At 42.4% G+C, this 17,655-nt stretch overlaps 1 protein-coding gene across 12 annotated transcripts in view; it reads left to right on the top strand.

Moving 5' to 3' along the window:
- The window catches only part of LOC147117316 (uncharacterized), a 120,385-nt gene that overhangs the window by 56,849 nt on the left and 45,881 nt on the right, over positions 1-17,655 (top strand). For 6 of the 12 annotated variants that reach the window (XR_015078421.1, XM_085988235.1, XM_085988237.1 and 3 more), the window contains exons 13-16: positions 2,759-2,825; positions 3,430-3,576; positions 5,128-5,211; positions 7,542-7,597. Coding sequence is in view for 10 of the 12 variants with exons in the window: in XM_085988235.1 (XP_085844361.1) it covers positions 2,759-2,825; positions 3,430-3,576; positions 5,128-5,211; positions 7,542-7,597 (354 nt within the window). In the remaining 2 variants the exon portion in view is untranslated. Of the gene's footprint in view, positions 1-2,758; positions 2,826-3,429; positions 3,577-5,127; positions 5,212-5,642; positions 5,953-7,541; positions 7,598-11,485; positions 12,503-17,655 lie in introns of those variants that run through there. The other 6 variants (XR_015078420.1, XM_085988234.1, XM_085988232.1 and 3 more) reach the window with 2 other exon arrangements.

Below are 17,655 nucleotides of genomic sequence, written 5' to 3'. Positions count from 1 at the left end.
GGAGCCAATACCTTACATTTTCCAGGCAATTCAAATCTCCCATTTATAGCACCTGATTTATCATGCTGACAAACCTTTGTAAGGACATTATCTGCATGCTAACTTCAGTGCATACAGACATGTCAGTTCTCCTTGGTTGTGTGACATATGTGCTCTTAAGTTTAGTTTGGTGTTTCATCTGGTGCCACCTCACTGGGACGAGTGCCACCTCTTGAGCTGAAATTTCTGTGATTCTGACCAGATGATCCTTGGGACATACCTTCAGTTTCAGTTGAAAGTTGTTTCACTTAAGCTGATGAATTATCTTCCCTTTGTTTTACCTGCTGCAGCGAGTGAAGTGTTATTTCATTATGTGGAGCCATATATGCCTCTCGGCTACCATGTCTCCTGTAAAACCATCTTTTGATCTCTCAGCAGTTGTTGGCTTCCTATGGCTCAAAAATGCGAGCAAAAGTAGTGATCAAGCAACATGTAGCTAAATGAATGGTGGGGTGTATCTTGCAATACCACCATCTTAAGGAATTAAGTTCAGAGATCAGTTTAAAAGTTCTGGAACGGTTCCCTTAATATGTCTCAATCAAGTTACGATTCATTATATTTGCAAAGCTGCCATGTGAAGTAATCCCAGTGTTTACCAAACATGTGGTATGTTGATGCTGAATGAAGAGGACCGATAACCTACCTTGTAGAGTCTGTTGTGCTTTTTGAGCTGCACCAGATATTTTTCCTGCTCAGTGCCAAAGACCATTCCTATAAGCGATTCATTCTCCTTACAAACTGAAGTGTGACCTTGTGTGCATAATATTCACTAATGTAACATTGCCCAGGGTTGAATGAACATCCTTGTTACTGTCTTCAGATAATGGAAGAATGTCATTGTGTGGTTTAGGGTATAAGCTGTGAATCATGTGTATTAAAATTAAACAGTATAAAAGAAACTAACGCAGCAGCTTTTCTAGATTACAGCACTTTACTTGTCCTTCGTTGGTTCACAAAAAAAGAACATGACTAACCCCTCCCAACTACATTGAACCAGTATCTATAACACAAACATGCACTTGAGGCTGAGACTATCTCCAGGATCCTTCATGTGGTCATTTCTACATTGGTGGAACAAGAAGAACTAAAGAACAGATTCCTTTTGTGTATATAATCCCTGCTACCTTTTGACTCTCAGACGATCAAGGGGTGGTTGATGGATAGGTATTGTAGATATTAGATCAAAGCTATGAAAAATAAGGTTTTCAAAAGCACCTATGTCCCCAGTCAGAAGCACAGTGTGTCGAAGGCTCAACATTAAAATTGAGATTAATTGGAATTATGGCCTATGTTTTAGGCTGTATAAAATCTGGCATGACCAACAAATCTTAACATTTGGGTAGCATAGGTTCCCAAATGAACCACCTGTTTTTGCAAAGGCTTTACTGCAGTTGTACAGGGCCTTGGTGAGACCACACCTGGAGTACTGTGTGCAGTTTTGGTCTCTACCTAAGAGAGGATATACTTGCCATAGAGGGAGTGCAGCGAAGGTTCACCAGACTGATTCCTGCGATGGCAGGACTGTCGTACGAGGAGCGATTGGGTCGACTAGGCCTGTATTCACTAGAGTTTAGAAGAATGAGAGGGGATCTCATTGAAACGTATACAATTCTGACCGGGCTAGACAGACTGGATGCAGGGAGGATGTTTCCCCTGGCTGGGGGTTCCAGAACGAGGGGTCACAGTCTCAGGATACGGGGTAGGACATTTAAGACTGAAATGAGGAGAAATTTCTTCACTCAGAGGATGGTGAACCTGTGGAATTCTCTACCACAGAAGGCTGTGGAGGCCAAGTCACTGATTACATTTAAGAAGGAAATAGATAGATTTCTAAACACAAAAGGCATCAAGGGGTATGGGGAGAGAGCGGGAATATAGTATTGAGATAGAGGATCAGCCATGATCATATTGAAATGCGGAGCAGGCTCGAATGGCCTACTCCTCCTATTTTTCTGTGTTTCTATGACTTGTCTCGTAGGGTTAAAAAAAGACACTTTTTTTGATTAGCTGTGAAGCAGGGTTGGTGCATTCTGGGTCACGGCTTATATGTGTGTGGGTATTTGTCTACATTGGGGATATGCATCTAGATTAGCTGCTGCTGTAATCAATTTAAAGCAACCAAAATCCTATAAGTAACTATATTAAAAAGTCTTTTTAGGATTTGAAATATGACAGACTGCGCCCCCCCCCAATTCCCATCATGGGGTTGTTTTCATTCGTCAAATTATATGCATCCTCCACACTACAGTTCTACCCCACTGTTTCCTCAAGGTAATGGCTTACAGGTTTTGGCACTTGGTTTTAATTTAGTTTTGTTTGAAAACAAGCTAGCACAATGGCACAGGTCCTGATACCTTACTGCACATGGGAGTAGAGACCATGTGTAGCACTGCCAATCCAAAAAGTCATGATGTTTTATCTGTGGGCTGAATATACGGTTCCTCCAGAACCAGACAAACCAAGCTTAACTCCTATGGTGAAGGATGCAAAGATAATTTGCGCTTTAATTCTTGAAGGTATAATGAAATAGGGAACCTCTCATTGAGTGGTTATTCTGTACATTGAATTGTTGTTAGAAGTGCCGTTCTCTACAGAAATATTAAACTTTACAGAAAGGCAGAAGAAAAGCTAATTGAATGTCACTCTTTAAAATTGATATTTTAATAGAACAAATTTGGCTAATATTTTTTCTTCAAAGTGTAATTTGTTTAAATTCCAGGTAGTCCGAGATTTTGATGGACCTGCACTTAGTGAGAGGATTGCTTCTACAGGAAGATCTGAAGATGGTAAATCACCAGCATTCACTACTTTTAGTTTAGACAGTAAGAGGCATATAAAATAATATGAAGGTGTCTGTATGTTCCTTTATCATAAAGCTATTTTAATTCTCACAACTCATCTCAGTAGTACATGTACCAAAAGATTTACCACATATTACGAACTTGTGGAATAATTGAGCTTGATGCAACTTTCATGCCTGTATGAATGTTTTACCTTCTGAGTGCATAGTGGCTAATGATCATCTGGGAGGAGGAACTGGCAGCAATACAGACAGTAAATATGATGGCTGTCTAATTTGTACATTAATTATTTCTGCATCTGCACTGTGGCATGAGCCAGCCCTAGTTCCTCACTGTGTAGAAGCAAGGGAAGCTGCCCAGTTGTATGGAGGAGCTCTTCAAGCAGTTTATGATGTGCTGGTAAACTGGTATGATTCTCAAGTGAAAGTCTTCCATGAACAAATGTATTGGAGAATTTAGCAGACCAGAGCTGTCTTCTCCATTTGGTCTGCTAAATGATGCTATTTGAAACTATCTGATTTTATTTGGTATGTATTTTTTTGAGACACTAGGTTTTAATTATTTAAAAAATGTTTGTTTTTTATTTTAGGAAGTCAGCTGCCAGTAATGGAATACAGCAGTATTGACCAAGACCAGAGCACTAACATAGAAACCTCTCACCCTCCAGATACTAGAACAAAAAGGTCTTGTGATAGCACAAATTCAAAACCTTCTAGCAGAGCAAGTGCCTCGAGAGGTATGTTTGTCGACAACATTTTAATATTCCCTGTCTCAAAATCAAAATTCAATTCACTGCCACACAGGGGAGCTTGCTTCTGCAGTTTGTTGTGCAGTGAGTTCCCTATCTTATCTGGAGTGGTGGAAATCTGAGAAATCGACCTAGGTGTGTTTTCACATTTGTTAGACACTGTTGCAAACCAATATCATTTGCCTGATTGCCCTAATGGCTGGTCAGAGATAAATCTACTTATAGAATTAAATGTTAAATGTTTTGATTTATACTCTACTCATGAGGCAGAATCTTGTGTTGAACCACATACAACTGTGCATGTGGAATAAAAATCACGTGAAATGCTTAACAATGTGCATTATTTTGAACTGAACATTTAATGCAAGTCCTTAAAGGAGGTAGTAACTCTAAAGATAACCAATGATGGTAGCTACCTGTTCTTTGGGGACTTGTGCTTTTTTTAAAAAAAAAACAGCTATCAGAGGTCAGAGAGCACCACCACAATGCAACATGGCTACTTTCTGCTGCATCAGGGCTACCTAGTGATCTGCACTTCATTGGTCTGGTGCATTTTGAGCCTGTTTATATTTACAAAAAACATCTGCTCACCACTTCCTGACCCTGACCTCGGTGTTTCTGGATCTCTAGTTTAGCAGGATAAGCTTTAGAATGTAGTTGAAGATTGCTGAGGTACAATATTGCTTGTGGTTACGTCTGTCTTGGTCATTTTGCCTCATTTGCACAACCTGCTCCTTTAGCTTGTACAGTGGCCTGCTCCCACTCCCACTTGCAATAAGAAAGGAACAAACTATCTACAAGGCAGCAGGAAAATAACCAAACAAGTACAATAGTAAGAATATGAAGAAATACAGGGAAGAAAAAGGCATGGAATCTTCAAGGGAGAGAAAAATTAAAGGAGATACAAATAGTAGAACTTTCCTGTAGGTAACTTCATTTACAGAGGAGAGAATTGCCCAAGTTAATGCTGTCATCAGGAAGCCTGATCATCAGGCAGGGTGCCATGCTTTATATCCCTTATCTGCCATAGCAATCACCAGGTTTACAACAACAGGGTGCATTTATATAGTGTCTTTAATGTGGAATACACCTTGAGGCATAAGGGAAAACTAAACCAAAGAAAGAGGGATGCCCAAAAGTTTAGTTAGAGGTGGGTTTTAAGGAGGGTTTTAAAGGAAGAGGGGGAGATGGAAAGGTGAAGCAAACCTTGTGGGTTTAAAAATAAGGGTGAGAATATTAAATTTGTGGCCTTGAAAGACCCGGAGCCAATATAGGTTAGTGAGTACACGGGTGATGGGTAAGTAGCGTTTGATATGGGATAGGATATGAGCAGCAGATTTTAGGATGAACTGATATTTATGGCAGGTAGAGGATGGGTTTGTGATTAGGGCCAAAGATGACAACTTTGTTCTTCCTAGTGTTTTAACTGGAGGAAATGGTCCCTCAGCCAAGGTTGGATGTATTACCAGTACAAGCACTCTACTTCATTTTAGCATACAAGATGCTAAGAACTTTTTGCAACAATTAATTCTATTTCAGCTGGTTCTTGGTCAGATCCCAAATATACTCGACACGAGTCCTCAAGTAAACGTGACCAGACTAGGAAAAGAGAAACCTCTAAAGGTAGAGCACATTTTAAGTATTCTAACTATTATTACCAAATAGATTCATTTAAAAATCTGTATCGTCATATTGTCTAGGTTTTAATCAAAATCAAGTAAAAATAAAGCTGGCTTGGTGGTGTACATGTATGGTGTTCTAGCACACAGACCATGACGTGGTGGCACACAGCTTTGTACTACCATGATTTACCACTTGGAGGGAAAACCAGAAGGGAAGCTGTTTAGTGTATCTCCTAGCATTTGGTTGGTTGGAGAATTATATTTTTGTTTTCATTCTTAGTATTTGTTATGTATCATCTGGATTTTGCACTAAATCCAATAGAAGTGAAAAAGCAATAGATAATTTTTCAATTATAAAATTGATATTACAAGTATTCTGTACAAGGTCATGTACTTTGTTATATGTGTCACTTTTTAAAAATGTTTTTAAAGACATTAGACATTCTGGAGAAGACTGGCGAGATGAATGGGAACGATCTATTAAGCAAGATAAAGAAAAGGAAAGAGAGAAGAGAAGAGAGAAAGAAAAGAGAAGAGAGAAAGAAAAGGAAAGAGAGAAAGAAAAGGAAAGAGAGAAAGAAAAGAGAAGAGAGAAAGAAAAGAGAAGAGAGAAAGAAAAGAGAAGAGAGAAAGAAAAGGAAAGAGAGAAAGAAAAAATTAAACATTCTGACCGTGTTAAAGATCGGAGACGGGAAAGCAAATGGGACTCCAAAGATGACGACAAGAAAAGAGATAAGTCTAGGTAATGTATGGTGTGCAAAATGACTTTCTTTTTTGTCTGTAGTGATGTTAAAGCACTGTCACTTGTGAAGCCTCCTTAATAATATTCTCTAAACTCATTGAGAAAACAAGAGAAAGTGGTAGCAGTATTCAGGCATAGACATGGCACAAGTTTGGGTCAGGAGAGAAAGGATAAGCAGTAGACTTGTCAACTAGCCATGGTTGTTGGTGTTCTATAGTTAGCCCAATTATGGCTCCTTAATTTCTTTTGGTGGAGCCTGAAATTTGGTTCCGAAGGATAAATATCATACCAGTCATATGAATTTATCATATCTAGCCAAAACCAGATCAGAATCAGGATGGCACCTCAGCAAGAGATGAAGAACCTACTAGGGATTCTAAGGAACTGAATGGCATCAGGTGTACAATATGCCTTGAAAAGATGCTACATGCCCATATTTGGGTATCAGTTGTAAAATATTGTTGGGGCCCTACAAGGATACTGCTGTGACCAATATCCAAGGCCATGGACTCTCCGGGAAGAAATTTCTTGAAACCAAGAGTAAGGGAAACTCTTGCGTTCAAGTCGAACACCATGAAGGCCATTTCAGGATTAAAATTCAAGGCAAGCAACCATAATAATGAGTGTTGCCAGAGTTTTAAGCCTGAACATGGTTCCTTCACGGGTGTTTGACCATGGAACGGTCAAAATGCTCCACTGCCTTCAAGTTCCAAGCTGGCAGCACTGCCACTTCCCCATTTCTTCCACTGGTACAATATTCCTGCCAGGGGTTCACCTACGCCAGGCCCAATAGGGGGAAGCTTGTATTGACCAGTGGGAGTGCATTGTCAAAGTTACTTGGGTTGAGTAAATTTACCGGATTTGAAAGATTCAAGTACATTACATAAGTGGTCATGATGTGAGGCTTACCAAAGGGGAATGTTACTGAAAAGGGCATTCTATTTATTCCACCGCGAGGGCAATACAAAAAGTGCGGAGAAGCCGGAAAAGGGGTGCATTTTATTCCTTTTACTTTAACCAGAAAGCTGGTGGTTGCCTTTGCAGAATACAACATAATGTATCCAAATGATGCACATGGAATGTGTTCACATTTGCACTTGGAAAGTAGAATTTTGCAGTTTTCCCATTGTACTGGAGTGGCTATTTTAAGAGCTAGCTTCACAACAGTCCACCTTGATCTGTGAAACTGCACTTGCTTCCGGGAGAAATCTGAAATGTGGCAGAGCAGTCTTGCCTATTAGACTCCTCCGATGCCAGGCACTTGAAATCAGACAGCTGCGTCTCCTAACGTGAGTGGTTGCTGCTATTTTATCAGGCAGAGATAAATAAATAAAGGCAGATTGTTTGCCTGTAGTGAGGAACTTTTCGTTCTCTTGATGAAAGTCTTGTTCTCCTATCTCTCGGACAGTGATCGTGTCTCAATTGAGTCAGAGTGCAGTATTTTTCTAATCACTCAATTAGGTATGTGGGGGGGAAAGGCAAAATATGAAGATAGCTATCTGGTCGATTTCTTAGAAGTCGTGTCCATGACTCAACCAACATTCCAGTGCCATATTGAGGACTTGAAAATGATTTTGTTTTGCTCATAGGAGCTGTCGATGATGACCGCAAAGGATCTGATGCCAGTTATTGGGCACCAGTAAAGGTAAGTCAAAAATTCAAGCAAAATTACTATTTAAAAAAAAAAAAAATTGAAGCCTTTCATACGTTCCACAGAATCAACTCTTGTGTTTTAATAAAATACACTCTCATAAAGCATTATTTATTTGTAAGACTCTGAAACTGATGTGTATTCATCCCAGTGGCCATCTTTTAACATTTGGGTTTGTATTTACTGTGATCTGTCAGTTCTCCTTTGTGCTTTAATACTCCTGGCAGTTTGGTGACGTGTTTTGTTTAGAAGGATAACCTGCAGTAATATGCAGCAATAGTTGAGGTTTTGCTCCACTGATGTGGCTAGGACATTGGTTCTCAAACGGATGAGACGTCCGGTATGTCCAAGTCAATGTTCCCTGTAATTTTTCTTGGGGCCACGCGGCCCCTTTAAAGTACCGTGCTTGTATGGTTTTTTCATTGAAAAGCCAGCTGCGCAGGATCCCTGAGCGCTGCACGGCCGCACAGCTTAAAGGGAACATTGGTCCAGATAGAGATCTGCTAACCTCTCTCCTCATCCCCTCAGACCATGTCATCTTTTTATACGACTCCAATTTCATTCCTGGTAAGTATGCTGGCTGAGGACCATCGGTGGGGGGAGAAAGGGGAACGGGGCTGGCCTGAGGATCATCAGTGGGGGCAAGAGAGAGGAACGGGGCTGGACTGAGGATCATCGGTGGGGGCGAGAGAGGAACGGAGCTGGACTGAGGATCATTGGTGGCAGGCGAGAGAGGAACGGAGCTGGCCTGAGGATCATCGGTGAGGGAGGGGGAGCCCGGGAAGGCAATCGGAGACCTCGTGGGGGGTGGGTTAGGCAGGGACCCTGGATGCAGGAGGTAGGTATAAAGGTGCTTACTTCCTGGATGCAGCAGTCATTGCCTTGCCTTGCTGTAGCTGGTGAGTTTTACAAGGTGTGCAAAACCCGACCAGCTACAGTTAAACATAAAATGGAGGTTAAAGAGGCTTCCAGCCTCATTATAATATTTAAGTAGCCTGCCCACCTCCTCGCAGTGGCCCACCCCGTCAAAACCGGAAGTGGGTGGGTTCAGGTTGGGATTCACATTTTTATTGTGGAGATGAAGTCCCACCTTCACGCTGAGGACACCCACCATCATGTGTGGCACTACCACCGTGCTAGTTGGGATTGATTCAGAACAGATCTAGCAGCTCAAAACTGGGCATCCATGAGGCGCAGTGGACCATCAGGAGCAGAATTGTATTCTACCACAATCTGTAACCTGATGGCCCGGCATTTCCCTCACTCTACCATTACCATCAAGTCAGGGGACCAACCCTGGTTCAATAAGGAGTGTAGAAGAGCATGCCAGGAGCAGCACCAGGCGTATCTAAAAAATCAGGTGCCACATAGGACTACATGCATACTAAAAAGTAGAAGCAGCATGTTATCGGCAGAGCTAAGCGATCCTACAATCAACAAATCAGATCAAAGCTCTGTAGCCCTGCTACATCCAGTCGTGAATGGTGGTGGACCATTAAACAACTAACGGGAGGAGGAGGCTCCATGAATATCCCCATCCTCAATGATGGTGGAGCCCAGCATGTGAGTGCAAAAGACAAGGCTGAAGTGTTTGCAACCATCTTCAGCCAGAAGTGCCGAGTGGCTGATCCATATTGGCCTACTCCTCAGGTCCCCACCATCACAGAAGCCAGTCTTTAGCCAATTCGATTCACTCCACGTGATATCAAGAAACGGCTGAGCGCACTGGATACAGCAAAAGCTATGGGCCCTGTTGGTGAAAAATAAATTCACTCGAGTCTGTCTTAAAGTAAAAGTACACAGTTTATTAACAGAACATTCTGGGAGAAGGTCATAGACCCCCGCGGTCTAGTGACACCCTTCTCGTTCTCTCTTGGTTGGTGCACCTTTTTATTCTATTTTCATCCAATCACATTGTATTACAATAATCACCTGATCACATATGGCTTATTTATTCTTTTCAGTATTGGTAAAGGTTAGTTACATCTTACTATGCCTTTGGTCACAGGTCAAATTCCCATGACCCCTAGATTCTGCTGTGTCTACAATTTTTAGCTAAAGCAGCACATTCCTTATCGCTTACTCAGAACACACATTCTGTCTTGTCCCACAGCTGCGTCTTATCTTTGTTTTGCAAAGCTTCTCTACACACTGTCCTTTGTGCAAGACTAGCGAGAGTAGCCCTTTTTCCAGTCTGTACTGTCTTATCTTTGTTTTTTCACATAAGAAAGTTGTTAGTATGAGACTTCTTATCGCCACCTGGTTCCTTTTAGCTCTTGTTCATCTTCACATGACCCCAATCCTTTGTTCTGATTTTAATTCTGCTGGCACCACTTAATTAGTGGTTACCTCGGCTGTCTGAATTCTGAGAGGGTTCACTTTAACCCCTTCAGTCCCTCCTGTTGGTCCCGCACCAAATTTAGACTTTGGCTAGGGATACCAACTTCTCTTCCACTTTTACCATCCCCGGGATTACTCCTATACTGATGGCTTAAACTTAGTACGTAAGTTCGTCTTTCCCCTCTGTCTATCTTGTTGTGCTAGGTGTGGTAGTCTGTGCAAATAACCAAAGAACTTTACATGTATGTTCCTATCTCTATCAGTTCATTATCCCGCATTAACTGTTCGGTTTCTGGCTCAATATCGATTATATCAACTGTAGCAACCGGCATTATTCGGGACACAGCTGCCCTATAACATGCATTCAAAACCGTCATCATAACACAAAATAATACTACAACTATAATAACAATTGTAAGTCCATGCGTCAAATATGAACTCCAAGATCCTCCAAATAGCCAACTCCACCAACCTTCCCCTGGGGTTTCGTGGCTCCTTGTTATCTAGCAGGTGCTATCCTCCCTGTTTCCTTGCATTTTACCATCTTTTGATGCTTGATAAAACCCATCTTTGAATCTAACAGCTATTTCTTACAATTCCCTTTTTTGAGAAGGAAATATCCTTATTGACTTCTCACAATCGGCTCTTGACTAATCTAGCTAGCTCTTATTGCTCTTTCAACTTGGGCGTTAGTTAGTAGGGAGTCTTGAAGATTTCTCCCTTCCTTACAGTCCATTCCTTTGAGGAGAAGGAGCAACCTCTGACCCCTTACTTAAATTCAATTCACTGTTCCGGTGTTCCAATTCTGCCCCGCCTGGGGTCTCCTCTACATTGCTTTGGATCTTCTCTTTCGGTGTGCTCAATTAATTTGTTAGTGCTAGTCAGTCATGGGCATGAGTACACAATTGGCTTATGTATCAAAGTCTTACTACACATGTTACATATATCAAATACACTATCATTACAAGTTGGATAACTACCAGAGCATGTGAAATAATACAAACCTAAGGGTGAGCTGATGTATTAAGCCCAATATCCCACCAATGTGAGTTGTCCCCTATGCTGTCAATTTCAATATCTATTCTCGAGTTGTCTTACTCCAAAACATAAAAATGCTTTAGGGAGGAGTTCAGTCGCATCATGAGCTCACTGAAACCCACAAACAACAGGGGAATGTCATATCCGAGTATCCGAATTGTGCCACATAATTGTGTAGCTCATACTTAAAAACGTGTTGGTTTATGGGACAGGTCCTGTTAGACCCGTAAAGCATGGTAATTGCAGTAGTAGTGACCCAGGAGGCACCACTAAAATCACCTCATACTGGATTCGTACTGGTTTTTCCCACGCTTTGTTACCTACACAGCACAATTATTATAGTCACAGTTAAATTCAATCATATCAAATACATTACAGTTTAACATCTAATCAACAAATCATGGATTTAAAAGATTCTCCAGATCTCTCTTTTGCTCGTATCCATCTTGTGGATAATTCTTACTAATCATGATTTCTCCTTGGCCCTCAATTGGCCCAATCCAGATTCCATGTAACTCTCCACTTCAACTTCAATCTAAATCCCTCTAACAGGTACCAGTGTGTTTAACTCTATTCTGATTGTTTCATTAATTAGATAGTTTCTCGATGGAGTATGTGTCAATGCTTTAAAAGTTGTCTCGCTTTCCTGAGCCACATTAACCATGTCTTGCTGTTGTCAAGTAACTGAGCATGTCTGAGATCCGTTCTTCAGTGCAAACTCAACATACATTCCTGGATGGTAATTACCTCATATGTACCGAATCACATTTGCAAATTCATACCGGTATCTCAATATCATGCCACACATGCCATCCGATACAAGCCTTTCTCAGGCTTTCAGGTATCTTATCGAAAGATTGTAGTCACCTGGAGATCTTTGCTCATCTTCCTCTGCATGGTCCCGATGTCTTGGGTAGTGGCCAGACTATCAAATTCAGTTTTCTTAAGTTCATTAAAGGCAGGGACACAAATGTATCCAAGAGAAAGCTATCAATTTACTATTCTTAACTACACTTTCCTGACTTTCACTAGAAAGTTTTGAAAATTCTCAATTGGTGGTGTAATTCTCCTGTTTAAATTTAAACCCTCAATCACTTTCCTTTAATTACCATTCATATCTCATTCATGAGTCCTGGAAAAACTTTACTGTCCAGTACAATATTTAAGATAGAAAACATAGATCAAACGTTCTCACTTGATCCAAGTTATTAACACATTTTATCACCATTACTTTTAGAGGATCTTTTATTTTCCCAAAAGTAACCAAATATATAGTGCCTGAGTCCATTTTGTCATTTCAAAATTATCCCAAAATCCAAATAGCAGTACAGTTGAACTGACAGGTTTTGTCAATGTTCAATTTAATCTCTATCAATTTATCTTCCATTTCCAATTTCAGAAACAAGTGATTCTCAGGCTAGGTAGCTTACACAGTGTTTTTAACATTAGAGACAGAAGTGCTGCAATTAGTTTAAGGGAATCCATTGTGACTCTGCTTAGAGCCCAAGGGGTTAATATATCAAGGCCTAGAAATTGAGTTTGCGCTGCGCCAGGGCTTTAGCGCCGGAAGTTAGCGCCGGCGCTAAGTCCCTTTGCGCGCGCCAAAAATTCAGTAGCGCCACGCCCAAACGGCTGCCGGCGCTACTGAAGGGTTTTAGTGCCTGAAAACTGGCGCAACGCGGCGCTATTCCGGCGCTGCGGCGCCCGCTGCGGTGCGGCAGGCTCGGGAAGTGCAGGCCTCCTCCTTACGTTAAGGAGGAGCTGCCTGCACCCGGCCGCCGCCCGCGCAAATCTCTTCAAAAATGAGCCCGGCACCTCGGACAAGTGCCGGGCTTGCATCTGTTCCGGTGGGGGGGTGGGGGGAGAAGTCCGGGGAGGGAGCTGCGGGCAGGCGGCCGGCGGGAAAGCGGCCGGCCGCCGCGCCTCCTTAAAGCGCCGGCGCAGACTCCGGCAGCACTCGTTTGCCGGAGTCTTAGTTGCGGCTGCCACTGGCGAGGCGGCCGCAACTGAATTTCGGCTTGGGGCCGGGTTACCACGGCAACCGGGACGCTGCGCACACCGATGACGTCATCGGTGCCGGCGCAGCGCTACCGGTCTACCGCCGCGGAAGGGCCCCAGGCAATTTAGGAACCGGCGCCAATTGCAGCGCTAGGCCCTCTAGCGCCGCAAAATCGGTGCTAAGGGCACTGAATTTCTAGGCCCAAATCTTAATTTTCCCTCTGTCACTGTGGTGAAATAACTTAAAATTAAGAAACTTAAATTTAATAATGTCCAATATCTTTAGATTTCATACTAAAGTTGTTGCTTGGTGAACTTAAACAGCTGTCAGTGGAAAGGGTTAACTCCTTTGCAGGTTTTTAAGAAGGTGGAGCAAAACATTATCAAATGCACGCAACTGCGTGAATTCACGTAAATCAAAAAAAAGAACTTTCCTGATCGAAAGACAATTGTGTTTTCACACTTTAACTAAACACGAACACGGAGGTAATATGGACAGTGAAGAAAGACGGGATTGAGCAAAGTTCACAAGCTAAGTAAGTCTTTGTAAGGAACTCTGCAACTATCGGATGTTCTTGCGGAGCGGTGTTATCTTATTCAATGCGGTCTACACAAATTTACACCAACCAAAATTTCACCGTGGCCACAATGAAAGTCTGGTTTTAATAGGTTAATTAACCACATAACTCCAATTTAATCCAGATCTTGTAAACATTCAAATTAATTTTCTTCCAAGCACATTGGCAACTGTAACTTTAAGGCAGAAGTTTATCTTTTGTAAAACTATGAACAGACAAACAAAACAAAATAGCACATTCTTGCAGAAAACAGTAAATTACGTCCTATTTTCTTATTGTCGTTTCTTCAGATGTCTTTCCAAAATACTGTAAAAACATTGAATATAACTGGAGAAAAATTAGTTTTTCACATTTAAACAAATCAAATCAAACTGCTTTAGAAGATTTCACCATAGCAACCGCGACTCCAAGGTTAAATCTTAGACTGAAACTTAATCTTTTGTTAAACAAACTTTTTGTTGCTCTTCTCAGTTTTTACACCAGCTTAACTTAAATTAGTTCAAAGGTTTTTTTCCAATTCTTGGGGCACAATCTTATTCGCACATTCTTAAAACTTCCAAAATCCAAGACAAGCCAAAAGTTTTTAAACGCTTTTAACACAGAGAAGTGGGTGGAGCTAAAACAAACATAACAGAATCTTTCTTTTAAAGACAGACTTTCAGACAAAAGAAATACTGTAATTTCTTAAACATTCATAGTCAGGAAAACTTTCACACTTTAACACAAACTGAAATTCCAGCATTTTTTAAGGTTCCTTTCACTCAGCAAATCTTGTGTTTTATTTGTCTCAGCACAAATGTTAATAACTTCCATGTCAGTAAAACTTTAAGTTTCCCTTTTTTTTCCTCTTTTTCCATCGGTGTCCCCATCTCCTTTCTCCTTGTTTATCCTTTAGTTTTGCCAATTTTTTTCTCTAATTTTGCCACCTGCTCCTGTAGATTTTCGTTTTAATTTCCTCGGTCTTTTGAATGACCGCTACTAATTAGTGTACCAACATAACTCCCGCTTTCTTTGTCTTACTTCCCTTTTGTGTCTCCCACCATTCTCGTTGGTACACTGGTACCTTAGACGGATCCCATCCGTCCTTTTTCATCTTGTCTATCAAACCCTTCCGGTTGTCTGCATATAGAGCCTGGTAAGGGACCCAAGGGGTCCCCATTCCATCTCTTTCCCCGACGCCATATCCAGTCCTACGTCAGTCTTACCTACTCTGCTGCATTTCTCTGTGCGGGTTTACCGTGATCCTGTCTTTATTCGTGGTACGTCCGTGACCTGGGATTTCTCCCCTCCGTCTTACCTCTCGTAACACCCCCGGTGGTCGTAAAAGACTTTTTAAGCAGTTAATTAATCACAATTAAGCACACATATATTCATTGACTTCACGATCCCAGGGTACTTTGGAGTCTCTCAGCCTACTTGATCCTGGCCATCACGTGGGGCCCAATCGCCCTCTTAATTCCGGCTCAGGCTAGGGTAGATGAGACAGGCACCCTCCTTGTCCTTGTGGATCAGTCAGTCACTCATTCCTTCGCGACCTCTCGCTACACCGTGTTCCCTTAGTTCATGCGATCCACACTCACACAACTGTGTTCTCTCACCTCTTACAGACTTTCACTTGATTCGTGATGCTATGGCACTGTCCCTCCGCCTTCCCAGATGACTCAATTTCTAGACGGTCAAAATTTGACTTCTCATCCGGGTTCACTGGTACGGGCGGTCTTTCAGATCCGTAGCATCCTGCCGACTACGCCAATTTGTTGGTGAAAAATAAATTCACTCGAGTCTGTCTTAAAGTAAAAGTACACAGTTTATTAACAGAACGTTCTGGGAGAAGGTCATAGACCCCGCGGTCTAGTGACACCCTTCTCGTTCTCTCTTGGTTGGTACAGCTTTTTATTCTATTTTCATCCAATCACATTGTATATTACAATAATCATCTGATCACATATGGCTTATTTATTCTTTTCAGTATTAGTAAAGGTTAGTTACATCTTACTGTGCCTTTGGTCACAGGTCAAATTCCCATGACCCCTATATTCTGCTGTGTCTACAATTTTTAGCTAAAGCAGCACATTCCTTATCGCTTACTCAGAACACATTCTGTCTTGTCCCACAGCTGCGTCTTATCTTTGTTTTGCAAAGCTTCTCTACACACTGTCCTTTGTGCAAGACTAGTGAGAGTAGCACTTTTTCCAGTCTGTACTGTCTTATCTTTGTTTTTTCACATAAGAAAGTTGTTAGTATGAGACTACTTATCGCCACCTGGTTCCTTTTAGCTCTTGTTCATCTTCACATGACCCCACTCCTTTGTTCTGATTTTAATTCTGCTGGCACCACTTAATTAGTGGTTACCTCGGCTGTCTGAATTCTGAGGGGGTTCATTTTAACCCCTTCAGGCCCTGACAACATCCCGGCTATCGTGCTGAAGACTTGTGCTCCAGAACTAGCCACGCCCATAGCCAAGCTGTTCCGGTACAGCTACAACACTGGCATCTATCCGACAATGTGGAAAACTGCCCAAGTACGTCCTGTTCACAAAAAGCAGGACAAATCCAACCCGGCCAATTACTGCCGCATCAATCTACTCTCGATCATCAGCAAAGTGATGGAAGGTGTCATTGACAGTGCTATCAAGCGGCACTTACTCACCAATAACCTGCTCACGGATGCCCAGTTTGGGTTCCGCCAAGACCACTCGGCTCCCAACCTCATTACAGCCTTGTTCCAAACATGGACAAAGGAGCTGAATTCCAGAGGTGAGATGAGAGTAACTGCTCTTGACAACAAGGCAGCATTTGACCGAGTGTGGCATCAGGGAGCTCTAGTAAAACTGAAGTCAATGGGAATCTGGGGGGAAAACTCTTCACTGGCTGGAGTCATACCTAGCACAAAGAAAGATGGTTGTGGTGGTTGAAGGTCAATCATTACAGCCCCAGGACATCACTGCAGGAGTTCCTCAGGGCAGTGTCCTAGGCCCAACCATCTTCAGCTGCTTCATCAATGACCTTCCCTCCAACATAAGGTCAGAAATGGGGATGTTCGCTGATGACTACACAGTGTTCAGCGCCATTCTCAACTCCTCAGATAATGAAGCAGTCCATGCCCGCATGCAACAAGACCTGGACGACGTTCAGGCTTGGGCTGATAAGTGGCAGGTAACATTTGCACCACAGAAGTGCCAGGCAATGACTATCTCCAACAAGCGAGAGTCTAACCACCACCCCTTGACATTCAACAGTATTACCATTGCTGAATCCTGCACCATCAAAATCCTGGGGATCACCATAGACAAGAAACTTAACTGGACCAGCCACACAAATACTGTGACAAGAGCAGGTCAGAGGCTAGGTATTCTGCAGCGAGTTTCTCACCTCCTGATTTCCCAAAGCCTTTACACCATCTACAAGGCACAAGTAAGGAATGTGATGGAATACTCTCCATTTGCCTGGATGAGTGCAGCTCCAACAACACTCAAGAAGCTCGACACCATCCAAGACAAAGCAGCCCGCTTGATTGGCACCCGATCCACCACCTTAAACAATCACTCCCTCCACCACCTGCGTACTGTGGCTGCAGTGTGTACCATCTACAAGATGCACTGCAGCAACTCACCAAGGCTTCTTCGGCAGCACCTCCCAAACCCGCGACCTCTTGCACCTAGAAGGACAAGGGCAGTAGGCGCATGGGAACGCCACCACCTCCAAGTCGCACACCATCCTGACTTAGAAGTATATCGCCGATCCTCCTTCATTTCTGGGTCAAAATCCTGGAACTCCCCCTCTAACAGCACTGTGGGAGTACATTCACCACGCCGACTGCAGCGGTTCAAGAAGGCAGCTCACCACCACCTTCTCAAGGGCAACTAGGGATGGGCAATAAATGCTGGTCTTGCCAGCGACGCCCACATCCCATAAACGAATTAAAAAAAATAAATAACACTAACAACCCCCACGGTCCCAACCCACCAATTTTTTTTAGGTTAAAATTCCCCCCTTGGAGATTGCTTTTATTTTTCATGAATTCAACTGGCAACCATCTAAGTTCCACCTTATTACCCTTTGTTTCATGCCAATTCATGAGTCTTTAAAATCTGTCATT

Source organism: Somniosus microcephalus, chromosome 5 (genome assembly GCF_052327205.1).
Source record: "Somniosus microcephalus isolate GS21.2 chromosome 5, FLI_Smic_1.0, whole genome shotgun sequence".
NCBI lineage: Eukaryota > Metazoa > Chordata > Chondrichthyes > Squaliformes > Somniosidae > Somniosus > Somniosus microcephalus.
This window is presented reverse-complemented; position numbering and strand designations above follow the sequence as displayed.